The sequence below is a fragment of the Lissotriton vulgaris genome, chromosome 1_1, assembly GCF_964263255.1.
Source record: "Lissotriton vulgaris chromosome 1_1, aLisVul1.2, whole genome shotgun sequence".
NCBI lineage: Eukaryota > Metazoa > Chordata > Amphibia > Caudata > Salamandridae > Lissotriton > Lissotriton vulgaris.
In genome coordinates, this window is record NC_141685.1 from 1431821620 (window position 1) to 1431843383 (window position 21764).

Genomic DNA, 21764 nt, shown 5'->3' on the forward strand with positions numbered 1-21764 from the left:
CACGCAGGGTCTGATGAAAAAGGAAAGAAACCAAGTTGTGAACAAGAACATCGCCGAAAGAAGCTTTTAGGGGCGGGGAGCGGATCCCTTTGAAGCACGGCCTTGCGGCCGTGAAAGAAGTGTGAAACAGTAGGGATGTTAATTAGGGGGAGGAGAAGTGAAGCCGAGCGCGCTGGGGAAGCAACAGATGGCTTTGATGTGGGCGAGCTTTCCGCTCCACTAGTTCACAGGAACTGTTCAAAATCCGCGATGGTTCCAGGCCTTGGATTGTCTAATATAATTCTCGACAACAAGCATTGTTAAAAGCAATGCTTTTAAGTCGAGACCTAAAAAGCACAACAGATAGCTTGAGAGTGAAAGCTAATGGTGGGAAGATGTAAACAGCAAGTAGGCCTATTTGGAGAGTAGTCATGAGCGGAAGAATAGCACCTGAAGGAGCAGGAAAAGGATCACCCAACGGGAACAATCCAGGGAAGCGGAAGAAGGGATTGACCTAGTGGCACCACAGGTAGCTCAGAAACAGAATCTGTTTGATTCATAATACAATAAGCAGAGTTGTATGAAAAATCATCTGTAGGCATTTGGCCAGGAAGTGTGTGATAGAAATTCAAAATAGGAGGGCAGTAGAAGAAAAGGACACGATATAGAGGATCACTCAGGGAGCAAATGTTGGGTCAAGAAAAGATGGTCAGCAGTGTTTCGGGAGTATGGGTGAGATCGGACGCACTTGTGCAAAAACCTAGGGAATTTAGATCATTAGCATGTCAAAATGACTGCAGCAGGAGCAAAAGGATCACCCAGTAGATATCTAAGGGAATATCACCATTGAAGTTCAGGGAAAAAGGGGAGGGTTCTGAGCAAGAGAATTTCTGAGATTGGCCAAATAAATAAGTATGACAATAAGAATCCCCTGAGAGCATCGGTGAGGAAGATGAACAGAGAGCCAGTTTGAGGAAGGAGTGTGGCCCAGCGAAGTCCTCAGGAGCATGGTTGAGTAAAGATTCACATGCGGAAAACCATTACCCATGCGAGCCTTGAAGGGTCATGGTCTGTTAAAGATGCACAAGTGGCAGGAACATGAAGAGTAAGAGCCAGATGTGTCCCTCGAGGTGCATGGGATGGGAATCTCAGAGAGGGAAGTGGGAGAACTGCTTTGGCAGTATGGGCAGTTTAGTTTAGAAGTATAAGGGAGAAGTTGGCAGCAGAGGGCGGGTAGGACTCGCATCAACTACCACGAAACATGAAAATGTAAGTTTGCATGTTAGCAGGATAAAGGGAAAAGTCACAAAGACACCTCATGGAGCTTGGCTGGAGGAAGATGCATAAGGGGGAAACAGATGTAACATGATTACCCCCCAAAAAGGCACATGCTGAAAAAGACGCAAAAAGGGCAGCAGGAGGCAAGGGAAGACATGCGTGTTCCGGAAACTATTGAATGAAAGTTCAGAGGTGGGAGGAACTAGAAAGGGAAAGACCCAAGAGGACCTTGTGGGGGCATAGGTGGGGAGACACAGCTGGGGCAACAATGTGACTGGGATGATGCATCAGATCCCTAAGCGGACAAGTATACAGAAGCTTATGAGGAAGAAATGAGTGGAAAGGGTTAGTACCAAGAGATTTCACAAGATGCATGGGCGAGGCAAGTCAAACAAAGAGTTACTTAGTTAAAGAAGAACTAAAGTGGCGATTAATGATCATGGAAGACTGAAAGAGACCACTGGGTCCCTAAGTGAGTAAAGATGCTGAAAGACCCATGAAATTATTTGGTTAACATACGTGAGAACAGATAAGCAATGGGCAGTGGTTGATGGGCACATCTCAGGGGAGCCCACAGGGAGCATAGGGATAAAGGCAAAGTAGAAGGTAAAAAAGAAAACACCCAAGGAGCACACATCGATCATGGACAGTGGAAGAAGCATTTGTGGGCAGTCTAAGGAGATGGAAGACCTAGATTAGGCTTCAGTGAGTAAGGGTTTAGAAGGGGGACAATGGGGGGAAAGATCTTGAGTATCCTGCGCTGAAGGACGAAGGGGATAGTGGAATTAACTGGTAGACTTGGTGAGGCCTAAGGGGCACAAAAGGAGCAGGGATATACGAAAGGTAAGGGGTAACAGTTACTACTTGCGAATTCATGCTCATGTGTGCTAGTTCATTTGTCAAGTATTATTTGTAGGTGCCATTTCAGAGAATTGTTGGTCATACATCCACTACAGTACGCTTATGCTATTCATTCATCTTGCTGACTGTTGCCCCATCTACTCGGGGATGCCTCAGGAAGAATTTTAAGGGAAACACACAACAGAGTTAGTGCAAAAGCTCAGGGGTGAAATATGGTAATATTTCAGAGCATACATTGTAGAGCTGCTGGAGAACGGAGAAGGCACAGGGGTGCTACATAGAGAGCCTAAAAAGACATACTGGGAGTGGGGATGTGGGAGAAAGGGGAAACACCCATGGTATATCTCAGGCAGTTTGGACAGGAAATGGAAGACAAGGGTGCAATATGCAGAAACAGAAGAAAGTGAAGAAAAATAGGACAACTTGGAGGCACTGGTGAAGTGAAACACAGAAGTGACATTAGGAAAAAGTTAAACGTTCAAGGGATCCCTCTTAGATCAAATGCAGGGTAAGACACCAAAAAGGGCAGAAGAGGTGGTAAATCCAGTAAAGCCCTCATGTAGCATGAGCAAAGGAAAGGTGACTAAGGGAGGAATGGGAAAATCCAAGGGTTCCCTCTGGGAGCATGACCACAAAGGGGCCGCAGTAAGAAGAACAAGCAAGAACCATATTAAAGCTGCAGGAGTTGGGGGAAGAGCCAAATGAAGACCCCCAAGGATCATGTGTAGAGAGAGGCCTAGCAAGTTCAGATGGGAAGGAAGGAAGAAGACCAGTGGAAGACTCATTAGGGGAAAGGAGGAGGGAGATATTTGAAAGTAGGGGAACATAGTCTAACTGGGAAGAAGGAATCAGGACATCACTTATGGATAATGAATGAGATATGACAAAAAGGGACACTAGGTGGAAGGTAAAAACATTGGGTGAAGCCTAATTTAATGTAATTTAATTGGTTTATATAGCGCTAGGCATCGACTCCCGGAGGAGTATCTCCGCGCTTCGACCGCTGGGGAACCCGTCCTGGTTCACCCTGAGAGATGGTCCCTAATGGGTATCTCTAAAGTGCGACCAAGCATCCCCGGCGGTCTGGGGGGCTGTTGTGAAGATGAGGCAAGCTAATGCCCAGAGTTGCCGAGTGTGGTCCCTGACTGGAGTAGGCACCGAGGCGAGAATTATCGAGCCCGCTGACCCTGGTCCACGACCCTGCCGCGTCGGGAATCGAACCCTGGTCCCGGGCCGTCCTCTGCTTACGGGTCTGCCGCCTCTAACCAGTGAGCCACACCACTAATGAGGGAAAGACCTTGGTAGACCCTAGAAGGTCAGGAACTGGGTGAGACTCATGGGTGAGTAGATACCCAGAGGAGCAGGGAAATGGATGCGGAGAGGAGAGAATTTGGATAAAGGACCCAGTGGACCCTTTGGTAGCTTAGGTGGGGGTAAGACTTAGGAGCATTACTAAGATTAGGTAAACCAAGTGAATCCCTCAAAGAACAGAAGGATTGAAGATTAGAAAAGGAACTTAAAAATAAGAAAAACCATGTGAGTCACTCAGAATGTATGGAACAGTGGTATACAAGGGAAGACAAAATGAGCAATCAGCTTCACCAGCAGAGATACACCAGTGTCTGTGGAGGAAAAGAAGACATAGTGGAGTTGAATGTGGATAAGAAAGGTGCAAAGGGAGGCAAAGAGTACTGGGATTGAAGGGTCAGAAGATTTAAATACTCATTGAATGATTAGACAGCAGAAGACCTAAGAAGGTATTCAAAGGAAGGGGAAGACTCATGGAAGCTATACAAGTGTATAAAACTAAACCCTGGAAGGTTCAATGTTAGAAAAGTTGCATATACATAGGATCTCTCTGGGAGCATGGTTATAGGAAAAAATACAAAGGTTAAGCAGGTGGACCCAGATAACTACACAGGAGAATGGTGGTGGGTAGGTGAGAGTGGAAGTGATCCAAAGGGGAGACTTAAGAAGAGCCCAAAGTAGACATAGCAGGATAACCTGATCGGGGTAAATAGAGGACTTGGAAGACCAGTGGGAGCCCTTGAGGAGCATGGGTGGGCTAATCCTTACAAGAGGGAAAGCAAGCTAAAAGGCACTTCTTGGGGAGCATCAGGATGGGAAGTGGTATAAAGGAGGAACACATGTGTGAAGATGTGCATTAATAGATGCACAAAGGGCAAGTGAGAGGAAAGGGAAAGCCCAGATGGTAATGTCAGGAGTAGGAGAACAGATATGGGAAGGTGTAGAAAGCATAAATAACAAGGGGACTCCTCATTGAGTATAGGCATCAAAATATAAAAGGGGACAGCAGGACAAAGGGGAGAATGTATAGGTTAAGATGCGCAAAGAGAGCACAGGAAGGAAACACAGGAGAACCATCCGAGAGAATTACAGCAATGCTCTGAGAGGGAAATGGAAAGACCCAGGAGGTACCTCATATGTAGCACTTTTGGGTAAAACTTCCTAAAGGACAGCAGGAAAAAGCAGGTGACCCAGGGCAGCCCCCAGAAAAGGTAGACAGGGGAGTATGGGCAGAAACTAAAAGTTAGAAAGCAACAGAAAGGGGAAAGACCCAGTAAGTTCTTTGAGGATTGGTAGGTAAAGCACTGAAAGGAAAAGACCTAGTCTGGTTCTTGGTCAGCAAGTTTAATAAAGAAAGACAGGAGGCTAATGGGAGGAAGGAGAAAGCCCAGTACACAAATGAAGCTGCCAGTACAAGCCCAAGCAGAATACTCTTTAAGAAAGTCAAGCACTGCTTCAACTCCATACTGACAATCCTATCTCAAACTCCACAGATAAATGCAATGCCAACAACCCATTTTTCAGTGGAAAAAATACATAGATGCACATCAACACCACCAAGTCTGCTTCCTCTGTTAGACACGTCTATTCTTATGGCATCTTGTAATGGCAATCATTCAAAGACCTACATCTTGCACATCTCACCGGCCTACTCAACTCCCTCAAAGCCACCACCTTGGAAGATAGCCTTACTCACATATTTTAAAGCTCTCTAATTGTCAATGCATCCTTCACTCAAGGCAGCTTCCTAAACAATATCAAGCCAGGGCCCATCCTCCAACTTCTGTAGAAACACACTCTTAACCCAGATGACATAAAAAAATACTGGCTCATCACTCACCTATCATATATCGGCAAACTCATCAACCTGTAACTCCAGATCACATCAATGTAAATCATCTCTGCACAGCAATCAGTCTGGCTGCAGATTATGCAACGGCACAGAGACTATGCCTGTATACTTCATAGAGGATGCCTTCATGACAACATATGAAGAAGACTGCAGCTACCTGATATTTGCTGGACCTCTGCGCAACCTTCAGCACCATCAACCATAGCATCCTCGACCACATCCTGAAGCCTGAAATGGGAATCGCTGGCAACCTCCTTTACTGGTTCCCTTTCTATCTATCCAACAGACAATAGTTCATTACTATATGCCTTCCAGGCCGCAGAAAACCACTTTTACTTGTTGAGTCCCCTAGGTTCCATTCTGCATCCTACCATCTTCAACTTCTGCATGGATCCCCTTGTGACACCGCTGCCCAATTTTACCATTAAAAGCCACCAATAGCAGCATTAAAATACACAGATATGCCAACGGTACATAACTCTATTTGATCGTCTCCATCGCTGCAGACATCCAATACCTGAAACAGCATGCATTTCATCCAGACCTGAATGTCCATCAGCTATCTGAAGACGGAATTCTTGTGGTTCGCCAAGAACAAGAAACAATGGATCCAAAAGTGTCTCAATGACAATATTTCAAAGCTTCGAACTCAAACTTTCACTCACTGACAAGTCACTTGTTTTCACCCTGAAAAGAAACCTCACCCTCAAGGAACAAACTGCCAAGAAAATAAAGACATCCTGGTATCAGCACTCTCTACTGCAGAAAGTAAATCTATGCTCTCAGAAAATAACTTCAGAAATGCTGTTCAAGCCCTTGCACTTTTGTATGTGGATGGTGGCAAAGTGCTGCTCCGTTGCCACCAACACTCATCACTAACCTCCATGACCCTCCCCACCTCCTTCACCCTCCTCCCCAAGGGCATATTGCACGCAAAAGCAAGTCTCATCTTTGGCCTGAAGAAATATGACAATATCACCCAAATCCCCATAGAACTCCAGTTGTTTCCATTGCCAGCCAACAACTTTTTCAGAATTAGCAGCATCACTTACAAGCATATCACGGCTGGCACCCCCACCCTTCCGACTGACAATCCCACCATCACCAGTGACTCTCAGCATGTATTACCCGCATTGACTTCTATTGAAGCAGAGGAAATTTGAGGTGGGAAGCAGCCCAAAAAAAATCAATTTTTGGCTCCAAAAGATCGGGAGTCTCATGCCTGAATCTGGCCTATTGACATATATGCACATATCCCCGTCTGTACTCTGCTTCACAAAGGCTTCAATTATGTAATTAAACTTTTTTGCAGACTGGGCATTCCGTTTACACGTATGGGTGTTTGCATTGATCCAAACCAGTAACACCTCTCTAATGCCCACTTGAAGTAAAGCGACGCAAAGTGGTGCAGCGATTATGCGTTGTAGAAAGTTCCCCTGTATAGTGCAAAACACCTATTGCACTGGATAGTAAATAGCATGCACTGCTCTGTGTTGGCTAACATCCGTGCTATGCCTTAGTCAAGCTGGACTCAAGCTCTTACTCTTCCATTGTGGTCCTGTTTTCGTGTTACAAGCAGCACTTCCATGTGAACCACCAGGTATTTATGTCCGCCAGAGTTAGAACAAATGTGAAATTTTAAGGGATAGAACAGTTCGACGATTCTCTCACATTCCTATACGAACAGTGAAGAGGAAGAGTAGATATTAATGCAATAAGGATTACCACAGGGTGAATCAAGAAATAAATACTGTGCTGGCTCGTTTCTTAGGCTACTATGAACTGAATCTCCTTGCAATTCTCATGTCTGGATAAAAAAACAGAAACCACACAGGAGTACAAATTCAGAACTTAATTTATGGTAACATTTATCATCTGTGCTATATTTCCAGTGTTCTGCGCATTAATAAATATACATTTGTTTTTAAAAAAATCCAGTGTCTAATCTGTCAAAAAGTCATAAAATATGTTACATTTGTAGGTCAGTAATAAAGATGGGTGCTCTCAACACCTTTGATCAAATTAAAATCAACTACATTTTAGGGGCAATATATACATACTTTCAATGTAAGAGCACTTCAGAGTAAGTGAAGCACAGGAGGATGTACAGCAAAGTTGAAACTTTCACAGGCCCTTAAAGAATCAAAATAAAGTTTAGCACTTTCTTCCCCTTACTTTCACGCTGCAAACACAAGTTCAATCTTTTTTCAAGAATTTTTTGAAGTATAACCTTTCTATCCAGTTGGAAAAAAAGTTAAATTTTCATCTAGTTTGTCTGACCCCATCGATATTAATGTTCATTTGATATACGTTTACTTTGGGACTTGGTAGTACAGTTGTATAAATATCCAATTTTTATAGCAATTTCCAAATTGATACTGTGAAATAATGCACTTCAGTGCCCCCTATACAGATGTCTGATGTTCTTAAATAGCCTATTTACATATCTCACCATCTGACATATATATGTGCAGAAACCCTTTACATCTAATAATTTGTTTGATTTCTTATTTCATTTGTGATATATAAAGCAAAGGCGCAAGATACCTGATCTGCATTTTTTACAATATGCCAAATATATAATATGGTGGATGGCTTCATTCAGTAACCTACACTTTCTCACCACCACAAAAAATTACAACACAGTGCAAGTTGCTTCGTCTTACACTGACTGGTGTGCTGAAGTGGCTGAATTGCTAGTCAAAATCCTGCTCTGAACAAATCATTTGCTGTTTCAGTAGTACCAACTTGTAATAGAAACAATTCATTTATTTGCAAATCTGTTTATGCATCATAACATACATTCCAAATGTTTTCAATAGAAGGGCACTAAGGAGCTTGCATCAACTAGGTCCAATTCAACTCATCACGTTTTCAAAGCCGATGTGGATGTTAACTCAACAATGATTTATTTTTTTCTGCTTACCTCTCACACAACTCATTTCCTCCTTACCAGATGGGGCATACTTATAAATACACGGAAATACCAATGGGGAAGCCTCAATGATATACCTTAGGGTCAATGGATTTGGGCAATTCGAGTCACAGCCTACTTTGGTTAGATTGAAATTAGAGTAGATTTGATCATTAAATATTACATATCTATGACCTAGAAGCGTTTTGCGTGAATACATTTGCTCACAATCTTGTAGTTTGCACTGTCGGGCATATTTTTCTAGAGGAGAAAGTGAAAAATGTTCCGTTTGTTTTTAGCACACAGCGGAAGAGTCTCTTTAAAAGTTGGAGAAGGAGAGAGTCTTGAATTGAGGTAGAGCGTATGATTTGCATCCATGACACAGTGGTCCAACACAATGTCTTTTCCAGTAGACAGAAGCTCGTAATTGAATCATATAAAGCAATATTATGAATCAGGGGAGTAAAAAAAAATTGAAATCTTATGCACTAAGTAACAAAAAGTAGGCATGGAACTTTACTCCCTGTCAGTGGTTACACCACAGACTCACAGTAGACCAGCAGGTACTTGCATGGCAATATTCAACGAGGTGCATCCATATTTTTGCATCAGAAGCTCTGAGGCTAAGATCACAGAACACTCAGTGATTACTCTGAATCAAATAGTGAGAAGCACACACAATTTGCAACAGTTGCTACCACATACCAATGTATTTACCAAATATGTTTATTGCTTGGCAAGGAGTTTAAAATAAGGCATTTTAAAACAAACACCTTTTAATTAAAAAAAATGAAATAGTAGTAAGGGGACTGTGATCCAAAGAGGAGATGGATAGGCAAATGAGAATGGTGCGTTACAAGAAGTTTTCAAGGAGAAAGTGTCTCACCTTGGGTTAATAAAATCAGGATGTTTCCCAAAGTATATATTCAAACTAATTCATTCAAACGAATCCGAATTTCATGAGTAACTATAATGTCAAACTAACTGCCACCAAACAATTGTATTCAAACAAATTGCGATTCAAACCAAATTGATGCAAAATATTATCAAAGAAACCATCACAGTTCCCAGTATTGTGTAAACACATCACAGAAGAGACTCAACCAGGGTGTGTTACTGTTTTTGAGCTACATCTTGCTTTAACTAAAATTAGATTGTAGGCAAGGCATTGCACTTGAAATATGGTTAAACTACTTTTCAGGGTTTCATAAAAGATGGTTACTGTGTATCTTAGGCCAAACCACTCCTTTATGACACTACGGGTGTGTGGGGAAAGGGAAAGACCAAGGGGAATATTTTATGTCCACATCATAGTGTTGTAAAACAAAGGATACCCTTTTGGCATACATCTTTTTTCAAAACATTTACCCTGCCCTGGTCAGTCTAGTAATTCCTGTAGGAATCTAAATTGTTCGGACGAATTTGTGAAAGTGGTATGCTAATCGGGCACACCTCCCATTTCCAAAAACTGACTTTCGATAATAGCGACATAATACAAAACCTCATCTCCTGCCTAAACACAAACAATTAGTGCTTCACAGCTCTATTGGATAAAAAGAGAAATAATTGTAGTGCCTTGCTAAATGTGTTACCAAATGTTAATGGAACATGACAACATTTACACAGTGCAGAAGAGTGCTTGCTCCTGGGAGTCATCCAGTTGTCCATGGTGGTATACTGCCATGCAGACTGCAAACTTTGAAGAATGCATGAACAGCTGACATGTTAATCATTCAACCTTCATTCCATGAGCACTCACTGAAAGCGCTCCAGGATTGGCGGTAAACTTTTCACTGTAGCTTCAAAGTTTTCAAAACTAATTAAAAGGAATGGGTTTTCTTCCAAATTTCCCATTCGTGCACCCATCAGGGAAAAAATAGAAAAAGGAAAGATTGGTAAAAGTGGACTAAATCGAAATTCTTAAAAAAAAAAAAAAAATTCTGGATGTTGTTTAAGAAATGGTTACAACTGGAAGCAGAAACCAGCACAAAGAAATGACAATGCATTTGTGTGATGATGAATGTGAGGTCTAAACTGAAGTATGCTACCTTTTGAGAATGTTCTTGGTGACCTGTATTTGCTCACAACACATGGTTCGGTTATTTAAAACAAGCCAAGTTCAAGTACATTTGTGCAATCTTTATATAAAAATATCAGAGGACCATTTCAGCAGATGCAGAGCATCAAATTAACAAACTCATCAAAAATTTAAAATGTACAAAGAAGCATATTTTCTTTTTTAGAGTCACCATACAAAATATATATAAAAAAGTTATCTACAAATTTTATATAAAAGACTTTTCTTTTTTTGTTTACGCAGTGTCCAAAAATAGTCTTCTGGTGATTAGGAAGGGCACTTGGTGTAATATTCTTTGCACTTATTGTTCATTAGGCAAACAGGTCACATGGTGACAGAATAAGATTGCATCCGCTCATTGGAACGCCCAATAGATGACCATTAGTGCAGGACCTACAAATAAGCAGTTGTGCTGCATATGCCTATGTAGGCATTCTGAGCGCAGTCATAAAAATCCTCTAGCCATGGCACCACAGCCATCTTGCGCATCTCCAGAAGTGTTGGCACTGGTCACATAAACAAATGCGGAGTCCAGCTGATAAAACATCCATTTTCAGCCATTTTGTACATCTCGTCGGCACAGTTCATTTATTTACAGGTTGTCCGAAAGCGCCATAATGTGCAACTATGCAGGAAGTGGCGTCACCCTCAGCTCGCATGTCCTTTCCCGCAAGCTCCGACGAAGGGGCATTTCAGCAGCTACTTTGTGGGAGCAATGGCCCTCATGGTTTCCTGATGGTTCAAATTGAAGTTTCGTTACTGCCGCTGTTCATGAGAAGGAAGCATGCAATATTAGGGTTAGGTATAAACAAGCATACAAGAATAGGCATTCCAGGTTAGTAAACATGCATGCATTGTCAATTTTCCATCACCAGCAGTAAACAGCAGAGCTGCCACACAAGAGGGTAGTTGTAGTGAAATGTTAATTATTACTATGGTATGCTGCTCTCACATTTTCATGTTTAACAAAAGCAAAAATACACAGACACATATAAATAGAGGGGCTTTTGGTCAGCCTCATAATTCATTGCGATTCAGATTTTGCTACTGTCTACCATAGCAATCAGCACTTACTATATAAACAGCATGGGGCACATTTTGTACATGTGAACAACCGTCTGAAAAGAGGTGCACTACAGTGTCGGAGCTAGTGTGCCCGGACTGCCGGGCAAATCCTTAATTTCTATATGCTTGCCAACTTATTTTTTGGAAAGATAAAAAAAGACAAAATAATTGCACACTTACAAAGGCCAGGCCTACTGGCTTTGCTACTGCTTAATTTTCCTGGCCCTTTAGACATGCTGCATCTCTGGACAAGGTTGAAGTGGCTCGATGGGACCTATAAATTGGTATCCGAGATTTGGGATATAATGGGAGAGCGCAAATGTCTCTCAGTGGTTTGGGCAAGCAATGCAAAGCCTTGAACGTTGAAAAGAGGTTGTAGTAATTAATGTTGAGTGTTTTCAGCGGTATTTCCGGTTTCTTTATGGTTTATGTTCTGTACGAGAGAGCAAGAGAGTGCAGTGTAGATGCTAAACTTGTAACTATCCTCAATGTACAGCCTCCATTCAGCTGCATTGGAAGACGGGCATGTTCATTACTTCTGCATCCATAACAACTGGAAATTTTCAGGTGTCCACAGATTTTTTTCATATCAGATTTGAGCCCTGAACCAGTGGCATTGGCCTCTACATATCAGAAATTGGTTACCTTTGTTGGTTTTGCCAAACACTTCGCTTTTAGTATTACAAAAAAAAAATTTGGCTAGCATTTTAGAAGCAAAACTTGCAATGACTTAAAAGTAGGAAATGAGCAAGTACTGTTTGGTTTTTACAAGCGTGGGCAAGCACCATTACAATGAAATAAGAATTTAAAAACAAAAGCCATGTAAAGCTGATGATGGATAGGCACGCCCAGATCAGCCATTGGCTAACTTCACTGTGAGTGACAGCGTTCCGCTCTTTCACAAGGAGCACAACCACACCCAATGTAGTTCTCTTCAGTGTAAGGAACTAACATGGTACTTTGTGCCTTTTCAGTGGAAGATTGTTTTTCTTATTTCCTATTTGATTTTTTTATTGGTGAGGGCCCAACCGCTCCTACAAAAGAGCTTTATTTTAACCATGGCAAAACAAGCACTGACCAAGCCAAAAATGGCAGCCATTGCTAGAGCCTTTGCTAATGCTAGTAATTGGATTGCATTTTGCAGACATCGCTACCCGTCCATATTTCTAACTATACTACTTACCTATATAGTTCGAACTTGAAAGCAGTGTACCTTTTGACACTGCAAAACCGCAGTCGTGAACATTACATTTATTTATGGTTAGATATGTGGGATCTTTTCATGCAACTTCCCTTTCACTTGAAGCCCCCTCTATGCTGGTGTTCTTTATACAGTCTGGCAGCTGTTTTAATGTGAGTAAGCTAGAGGAATTCTAGATCACTTGGCTCTTTTGTAATCAGAACCTTCTGTGTTTTAAATTTGACAAGATTTGCTACTCCCTGCCTACGACTAGTCCACTTCAACTTAGGAATCTAAGAATCGGGGACAGTGAGCTCGAGCATCGAAATAAAGCATTGGACTGATGGTGGTAGTATATTTCCTAAAGGACAGTAATACATAATTTCATTTTCTTTCTTCTTAGGGATGTTACTAGTGCTGTGAGAAATTCGCATACTTTGCTTTCGTGTAATTATGTAACACTCAAACAAAAATATATGATACTACACATATTTATTTAACTCAAATCCACCATTTAGCTCTATATTTTAGTACGAGATGCATCTCTACATCAATTTTGATGCAAGGATGCTTTTTGCGCTAAAAGAAAGTGCAAAAACAGCAACAGCCGCTCTCGTTCTGTTGTCCCCCTTCATGTGCGGTACATTTTTACTGCAAATGGCAAGCAATTACGCACTCGGCTTAACGGAATTATTTCAGGAATTTTGTGGGACAAGCATAATATGAAATTCCAAAAAAATTACGCCATCAATTTAAATTTCACCCAGGCCTAGATATCACACACCCTGGTTGCGATAACTCTCAGGGCAGAAAGCATTTCTCGTTTGTTTTTGTGTCTCTACTCACAGCTTGTTGCACAATAGGAGCCTGGTACCTTTTTATGAACTTTGTATGCCCTGCCTTTCCAAACAGGTTTACTTTCCAGCACAACATTAGCAGTATTCAAGAGCCAGCCCGATATTGTTACTCTTTGTTATGCACGACCTTCAGGTGACTCAAAACAAATACAATTTTGCAGTTGATAATATACGACGTTTTAAAATCAAGATCAAAGTGAGCGCATGAACAATGCCACTATTCAATTGTGATAACACCTGGCTGGTAAATAAGTAGATGTGGACAATAGATATGGGCTTTTGGGCCCATTGCGTCTGCCAATTTCCTTTTCTGTCCCTCTGCTGTACAACTTCCTCTTAGCTCCTGCACTATATCTGTGCAAGGTTGTTTCAGAGGTGTACTCAAGCCATTTTTTAAATGGTATTACGACAGATACAAGAAAGACAGTCACCCAGGCCCTCGTCAGCAGCAGACTCGACTATGGAAACGCCCTCTACGCGGGGGCCCCGACCAAGCTCATCAATCGACTACATTGCATCTAAAACGCCTCGGCACAACTGATCCTCGATGTACCACGACAAGCCACATCACCCCCACCTGAGAAACCTGCACTGGCTCCCTGTCAACAAGAGGATATCCTTCAAGCTCCTCATCCACGCACACAAGGCACCCCACAAGACCGGCCCGCCTACCTCAACAGACGGCTCTCCTTCCAAACCCCCAACCGCCAGCTACGCTCCGCCGACCTCTCACTCGCCACCGTCCCGCGCATCCGAAGAACAACCACCGGCGGGATATCCTTCTCCCACCTTGCCGTCAAGACCTGGAACACCCTCCCACTGAGACTACGACAGACCCAAGACCTGCTGACCTTCACCAGGATACTAAAGACCTGGCTGTTCGATCAGTAGCGGCCCCCTCCCCCCAAGCACCTTGAGACCCTCGCAGGTATGTAGTGCGCTTAACAAAAACAAATGACTGACTGATGAATTATTTCCATTAATACTCGTGCAAGAATTTGTCATGCCTGGTGTGTGAGGATCGCCATTTCCAGGCTAGCCTTGGATCCTTGCCATTGGTGCCCTTTTTATGACGGCTTGAGCTAGATCTACGCCTCTTCAGATAGATGTGAGGCAGTCAAACATCTCTCTTCCTGTGATTACTAATGGAGCCCGTACACAGTGCCATATTTCTTTCTTTACCATATGGATGTGGGGCGTCTAGACCTGCACACAATTTCCAGAAAGAGTCCCCATCAACACTCCTGAAGGTATGGACCATACCTTTGGTGTAGATATTTCCATGCTGTGTCTGGGTCTCTGCCAAAGAAGCCTTATTTGTGAGCCCTTGAGGTGTTCTATGGGAAGCACGCGAACACCAGAGCTACTTAGAAATCTGCTATATTTCCCCTTTCTTATAGACTGGGTGTACATATGTCTTCGTAAAATTTCTGACGGAAACTATACAACATCCTGGTACCTCTTTCTATATCCTTAGTTATTTAAATATTCTGAGAATGGGAGCGTGTGACGGGAAACACTGCATAGCCAAGTTTGCAGCACAGAGACGTTTGTGGAAGCCTATGTCCCCAAAGATGGATTCATGCAAACTGCAGTTGGTCATCAACTGACTTTGCTCAGGTGTGTCTTCCTCATTAGCTGTTCTTTACTTTTAGCTTCTTGTCTCTAAACAAGGAGGGGCAGTCCCAGGATATTTATGAAAGAATGGAAACAAATATGTGAATCTTGAACTGCATACAATAGGCATTGGGAGACCCACCAATGGGAGCTACATCCATAACATTACTTTTACTTTTTTGCTGCTGATTATCGCTCTGAATTGCTCCTAGGTAAACCGTACTATCAAATCCTATGGCCTAAGGAAAGCACTTGGTAAAGGATGCCAGGAATGGTTTTTGAAACAAAGGATTTAACATCTCTATCTTGAATAATCTGTGTCACAATTTCATATTCCAAGGCTTTCACGGACATGGTGCTGTAAAAACTCTCTCCAAACCAGCTGGGTTGGAGCGAGCAGGCACAGACTCCAGGTGTGTCCTGGAGTGCAAAGCAGGGCGCTCAGGCCAATCCTGAAGCTGCTCTCATACGTGAAAGCAGCTTCAGGATTGGCCACAGGGCATTCTGGGAGCCTGGGTCTTCCCTTCCTGCAGTGAAGAGGAGCAGGAGAGCGTGACAGGGTTGGCTGCAGGTACTTTCTTTTTGCCCCCACCCTGCAACCCCTATGCCCCCTTCCCGCCGCTACTAGTCCCAAACAACGGTCGCTACTCCACTTTCCTGCAGTGACGGATTACTTAACAGATATCCGCAGGGTGTGAATACTACAGCTTCACTGTACAAATTAATATGCACGTGGGCAGCAAAGGGAACTTGTTTGTTAGGCATAGCAATTGCCACTGGAAATATGTGATTTGGCGGCTGCAGTGTTTTTCGCACAATTAAGGATTAGTTGCATTTACCATATAATTCATCTGCTGCATAATCTGCAGATTTTATCAAAGGAAAATATAGTTTCTAGCTCAAACGGATCAAAAGTTACTAAAAATGTTGTGAGCTCTGTTCACACACAGTGGAAGGCTCTTCGCAAACAATAACTGGTCATCTTTCTCAAGTTTGTTTTTTAAATTGTAAATGACGTGAAGACAGTACTACCATGTGTAAAAATGGCACAATAATTAAGTAATACGATCAAAAAAAGTGCTGCTTGATTTGCCTTTTCTTGCTGCATAATTTAGTCAACCCTGCAGCATAATTCCAGCGGCCTTGGGCATAGCATCGTTTCTCTCCAAGGAAATCATGAGTGTAAATTAACAGATGTGTACACAGTGAACCACAGCATATATTTGCTACTACACAGCTCAGATTTTGTCAGAAAGGTATGCCTGAACAATATTTGAATGGGCTTTAGTTAATACTTTGCTCCATAAAGTAGTTATTAGATGACAAGTAATTTTTAAAGCACCATTCCATAGCATATGTTTAGAAACGGTTAATCAAGCTTTGCACTATGGTTTGTAATTTACATTTGAAACGACAGCCATCTGAACCTCAATTTCATTAACTTTTTGTTTTGAAGAAACACGGTAGAATGCTCTGGCCTTTTAACAGCTCAAACACATTTTGGGACAATTTGTTTCAGAGGGTTTGCCATACCCCGACTGAACATTTGTGAGGGCTGTCTCGGACAATGTGAATATATTACAAGCATATATTGTCGGAAGTCGCTTTATGTTAGCACGCCTGTGAACTGGCACTACTTATTAAGCTCCCCGCACTTTTCTGAAAACTATGGTCACTAATCAAGTTACGCCCTTCTCGCACATGCCAGGGAAGTAAAACTGGAATTTGGTTAATCTTTTTCTCTACTTGCTTCACACTAATCTGATAAGCCTTATGCTAAATTTGCCTTAGAGTCCTAAATAACCATGGTAGATAAAACATTCCTCTAATGCAAAGCTGTGCTGAGGCCACCAACTCTCTCTCAGGTTTGCTCAGCCGTGGTGCGTATCACTCCTTCAATATTTACTGGGAAACTCATTTACTGCCACGATTGGGCAAATGTGTGGGTGAGGGTCTTTTTAAGCATGGCCTTATGTCATGTTTTACCAACTCCTGGATTCAATTTGGCATGTGACAATATCCGTAGATCTGAATGTGATCCTTAACCAATTCACAGTGACTAATCATTTAATCTTAAAAGTGCGAAGTTAGCTCAATTATTGCATAACTAAATTGTTAGGAAGTGCAGCACACATATAGTCTTTCTCTGTACACGCGAGAGCCAGGCAGCCTGTCACTGAAAGGGTTCTTCAAAATATGCACAGTGGAGGTCAACATATTTTACTGACCGCGATTAGTAAAAAAAGACTTGTTAGGAGTTAGTGTGCCGCATGACAGAGCAGAAACCCAAAAACTTCACCACACTCACACAGGCAATCAGAAAGACAGGATGGTTCAATCAAGCCTCCTCAATATTTCTAAATTTGACTATTTTTAGTCAACAGTATTCGGAGATGCACTTACTCAGAGTCAGATGTTTCTGCATTAATGAGACCTTTCCGGACATTCAGAGCCATGCCGTTGAGTTGCTCTGAAGGTTGCTCCTGGCGTGTATTTTTGATGATGATGCCGGTGTTTGCCGGAGAGTGATACCCATCGTTGGAGCCCGGCGAGGAAGCTCGCGACGAGATCGTCGTATGGTTGTAGTCCAACAGTTTTTCCCTCAAACGATTCTTCATGTTTTTGTCTGTTAGAGGGGGAGGGTAGGTGACTTTGTTCTTTAAAATGCCTGGGAAAACAGGAGGGAGTAAATCGAATGTTAGTTTGCCATCAGGTGTGTTCATGTTGTATCACCTGTTAGGAATACAATGTTTACCAATTGCACTTAAAACAAGTGAACAATTGTCCTGTTCAGTGAATGCTTTTATAGAACAAGCAGTGGCAAAACCAATAGGTCTGGCATTGGTAATCCTGGTATTTATATAAAAAAAAACATATGCAAAATGCACTAAAAGTATAAAGGTAATACATATTTAACATACTACCCTCTAAAGGTGGCATGCATATCTTTCCAACACAAAAAATTAAAAAAAGACCCATCACAAAAAGAAATTTAAAAAACATGAAATGAAAGCAGAGTGAAAAGAGCAAATGGCTGAAGTGAGTGGACCCATTGTTTCATGCAAGAAAAATGTGAATGCTACTTGAACAGACCATAGGAAGGCGGACCAAAAACCCTCTTTATATGTGTGTATGAATTTTTATATTTTTGTGCGTGTGCGCATAATTTTATTTTGAAGTTTCCTGAAAACATGAGACAAGCTGGCAAAGATGTTATTCCAAGTCTACAACTGCCAAGTTCTTTCTGCAACATGTTTCCTTATTTTTTTTTTTGCATAGACTTGCAATACAAAATAAAAAATAGCCATCCCACCAGATTACCGTGGCCTAACATTTTGGCTTTGCCAGCACAGGATCTCTTAATTTGGTGAAGCCAGAAACTTCAGAAAGCGCAGCATTTCCACAAACCATCAACACTGTATTCTTAAGCTCTTTAAAAATATTATGGTCATGGCTGCAACGCTTCACTGTATCCCCCTTTAAAAAATGGAACCATGGGCTGATAGCTGCCTCATATTGCTGGATTAAAATGCAGCTCATGAATGAGTGCACTGGATTCCTGGAAGTCTCCAGTCAACAAAATGTATGTAGTGTTTGGAAACAGATTTGTCTGTAGTGCTGAAAATCTTCCATCATTCCCACAGGGCCCCTCCGCACACACTATGCTAGGTCTGCCACTAGGTCTTAATCTCAATTCATTTCTTTGTTTAAATTGAGCATTTTATACTAGATAACAAAAAATGAGGATAATGATTGCAGAACATTGCTGTTTGCATTAGTTGTCCTATTGGACTGGTTTAAACCTGTTCAGTTTCTTTTGCTAACCAATTTGCAAATGGCCAATGCATCTAGCAAGTGTGGAGGCACAGAAGGTTCTTAGTACCAACATTCCGTGATCTGAATCTTATTTTCTTAATTTGTCTTTAAATGGTTGTCCTGATTTCTGTAATGCCTCGGCAGTGTGAAGAATGATCTAAGCATAAATTAGCCCCCTGTATGGAAGTTGAGATTGACCTAGAAAATCAGACTGATTAGATTGCCCACATGTTAGCTTGCATTCTAACTGTTGTTGGAAGTGTAACTTAAGGACAAGAAGCGGACAGGGGGTCAAAGGTTAATAGTCTATTAGCATGCTGTCAGGCATTAACCGCTGTTAATTGCTCTCAATTTCTTTATGCGCCTTTTCCATTCCTTTGGGCCAACAACTACAGAAAGGGGCAATAAACCGTGGTTAATGCTTTCAACAGAGGCTTACACTCCGAGCAGTGAGTAATATAATATTACCGAATTGTACTGTAATTTGCCTCGGCAGGTTGACAAATAAAATTGATAGTTGTAGGTGTTCAAAATGATTGCTTATTGGATGCCACGAAGAGGACATTGCTAGGCAGACTACATGATCTCATTCAACCTCTTTGGCTGAATATCTAACAACACCGGGATGGAGGAATGCCTAAAAACTTTGGAAGAACTATTCGTCTCCAAGGGCTACATTGCAATTTCAGACATGTGGTTCGTTGTGTATACCTGTTTGTATGGCCTTCCTTGAATTTTAAGAGTGATTGATTTTTAGAAATTATTTAAACCAAGGGCGGCGGGGTTAACAAATTACTTAAGAATCAGCGTAATACGTCAGGAAAGCAGTGTGTGTTTTCTTAGAAACAAACTGAATACAGGCTACCCACCCATCATGTCATTGCTTTCATTTAAACAGTACACATCTCATCTCCTATATTAAAACCAGCTATTGGAGACATGTCCTTATCACCTCTGCCCAAGTCTGCTGTATATTTGTCCAAGGTGTGCTTGTTGGTTTCTCAAAAGGACTTCGTGCAATGTCTTGAGATGCCTCCTGGCAAGTTAACGCCTTTGGTGTATGAGAGTCAATTTTTACAGCGCACAGTTCAAATTTGCAACGAAAAAGAACAGAAACATTGAAAAAACACAGCAACCATGTTTTGCTTGTGAATGTTTGTAATTAATCACGAGGTTATGGCAACAATGCTAATTCCCCCAATTTTTTTACCATACATATTGTGTCAGGCAAGTCGACACAATCTGTAAGCAGTACCAGGAATTGTTTGTTTCCTTTCTTACCTTTTCTTTGTTCCGGCTGCTGGTTGTTTTGGTTTGATGCAGGTTTGTTTTCCTTCTGCTGTCCTTCATTCTCCTTGTCTTTTGGTGCTTCGCTGCAGTGATTGCCCTTGTTGTCGGCATGAAGTTCAACATTAACCTTGGTCTCCACTTTCAGCTTCCGCTTCCCACCAGGGTCTTCGCTGTCGCTGGCTGATAAGCCCTCGCCTGGCCAGTATGGCTTGACATGATTGGGTACAGCGTCAATTGGAGCTGAAAAGGGAGAAACAGCATGAACTACACAGCCAAACCCAAAACTACTTTCAGGAACTGACCGAACAAAGACCCTCTCTTTTGTGTGTGCTCTAGATCGTTTGTCGTCCCTTGTGCATTATTTCATATCAGATCTGTGGTCTTTTTTTGTACATTGCTTATTATTTGACACCTTTCTCTATCAACTTTCTCTGTGCACGCTAACTGCGATCTCACACCTAATCTTGAACACTTATTTTTCAGGCTTAATCCTGAGTGGCTGTTTCAGGCAACACAAGGTAATGCAGTGTAGGACTGGCTGCAATGTGGCTGCAGGATCGAAATATAGGAATGTATGCCTGCGCCATGTAACGGTGGACCAGGAACTACAATGGACTCTTCCTGTTCTGTGAAGGAACTAGCAGCTAGATTCATCAAGCATTTTTGCAGGAGCAAACAGTGCGAATCGCTGAATTCGGACGTTTGCGCCCACAAAAATGGCATTTGGAATTCATCAATGGGTCATGAACTCGCAATTTGAAAAATCGCAAAAAATGGCTTTTTTTAAATTGCGATCGCATTTAGGGAATCTCAATTTGAGATTCCTTAAATGCTATTCATGGACCATTAAAAAATTGCGATTTCGCTATTTTTTGCCGCTATTTACCGCAAAGTCTGACTTCGTGGTAAATAGCGAAAACCGAGAAAAATGCACTTTTGTGCATTTTCTCAGTTGTATGTTACACACACACATGTCCTTTGGACGTGTGTGCGCAACATAAGTCTAAATTTACATTTCAGGGGTGCTACAGGGTGTCCTTTGGACACCCCTGGCACCCTTGAAATCGCATCGTTATTTGCGATTAGCGAATTGCTAATCGCAAATAAGGAATAACTCCCCATTCATTCCTATGGGCCTAACAATTTGCTAATCGCAAACAAGGAACGTGTAGGAATCGCAATTTATTTAGCGATTCCTACATGAATCCCGTTTTGCAAGTCCTTAATAGTGATTCCTTAATAATCGCTATTTAAGACTTGCAAAACGGGACAATGATGAATCTAGCTGTAGATTCTCTCCTCCCGCTCTTCTAAAGCGTGGTAAGGGAAGTTGTTGAGACCGTGACTGCAACAGGACAGGGTCTGTCGTAGTGCTGAGAATGAGCCATGTCTGTCAAAGGAAGTGGTTATCAGAGGGGCTGTGACAGAGAAGGACTTCTACTGAAGGACAGGCTGCAATAGAACTTCCCTGTTCCTGACATCAGTTGCATGAAGAGGGAAGTAGGCGTGAGGGCCAATGGCGAGCCTACAAGGAAATTAAGGAGGCTTTATGACCTGTGAAAGGTGGTTTAAAAAAAATGCTAGAAGGCTTCGAACCCCTGTGGAACTCAAAGTATCATGTCTTCCTATTTAAGTACATCACATACAAAAACAAATATTGTGAAAGTAAC

At 42.0% G+C, this 21764-nt stretch overlaps 1 protein-coding gene across 4 annotated transcripts in view; it reads right to left on the bottom strand.

Annotated features, from left to right (window-relative positions):
- Positions 1-10130: 10130 nt before the first annotated feature.
- Positions 10131-21764, bottom strand: part of CELSR1 (cadherin EGF LAG seven-pass G-type receptor 1) — a 520725-nt gene continuing 509091 nt past the window's right edge. For 2 of the 4 annotated variants that reach the window (XM_086967271.1, XM_086967267.1), the window contains exons 33-35: positions 20086-20334; positions 17392-17656; positions 10131-11034 (exon numbers count right to left, since the gene is read on the bottom strand). In XM_086967271.1, the coding sequence (XP_086823397.1) occupies positions 11010-11034; positions 17392-17656; positions 20086-20334 (539 nt within the window). In that variant the 3' untranslated portion in view covers positions 10131-11009. The remainder of the gene's footprint in view (positions 11035-17391; positions 17657-20085; positions 20335-21764) is intronic. The other 2 variants (XM_086967274.1, XM_086967268.1) reach the window with 1 other exon arrangement.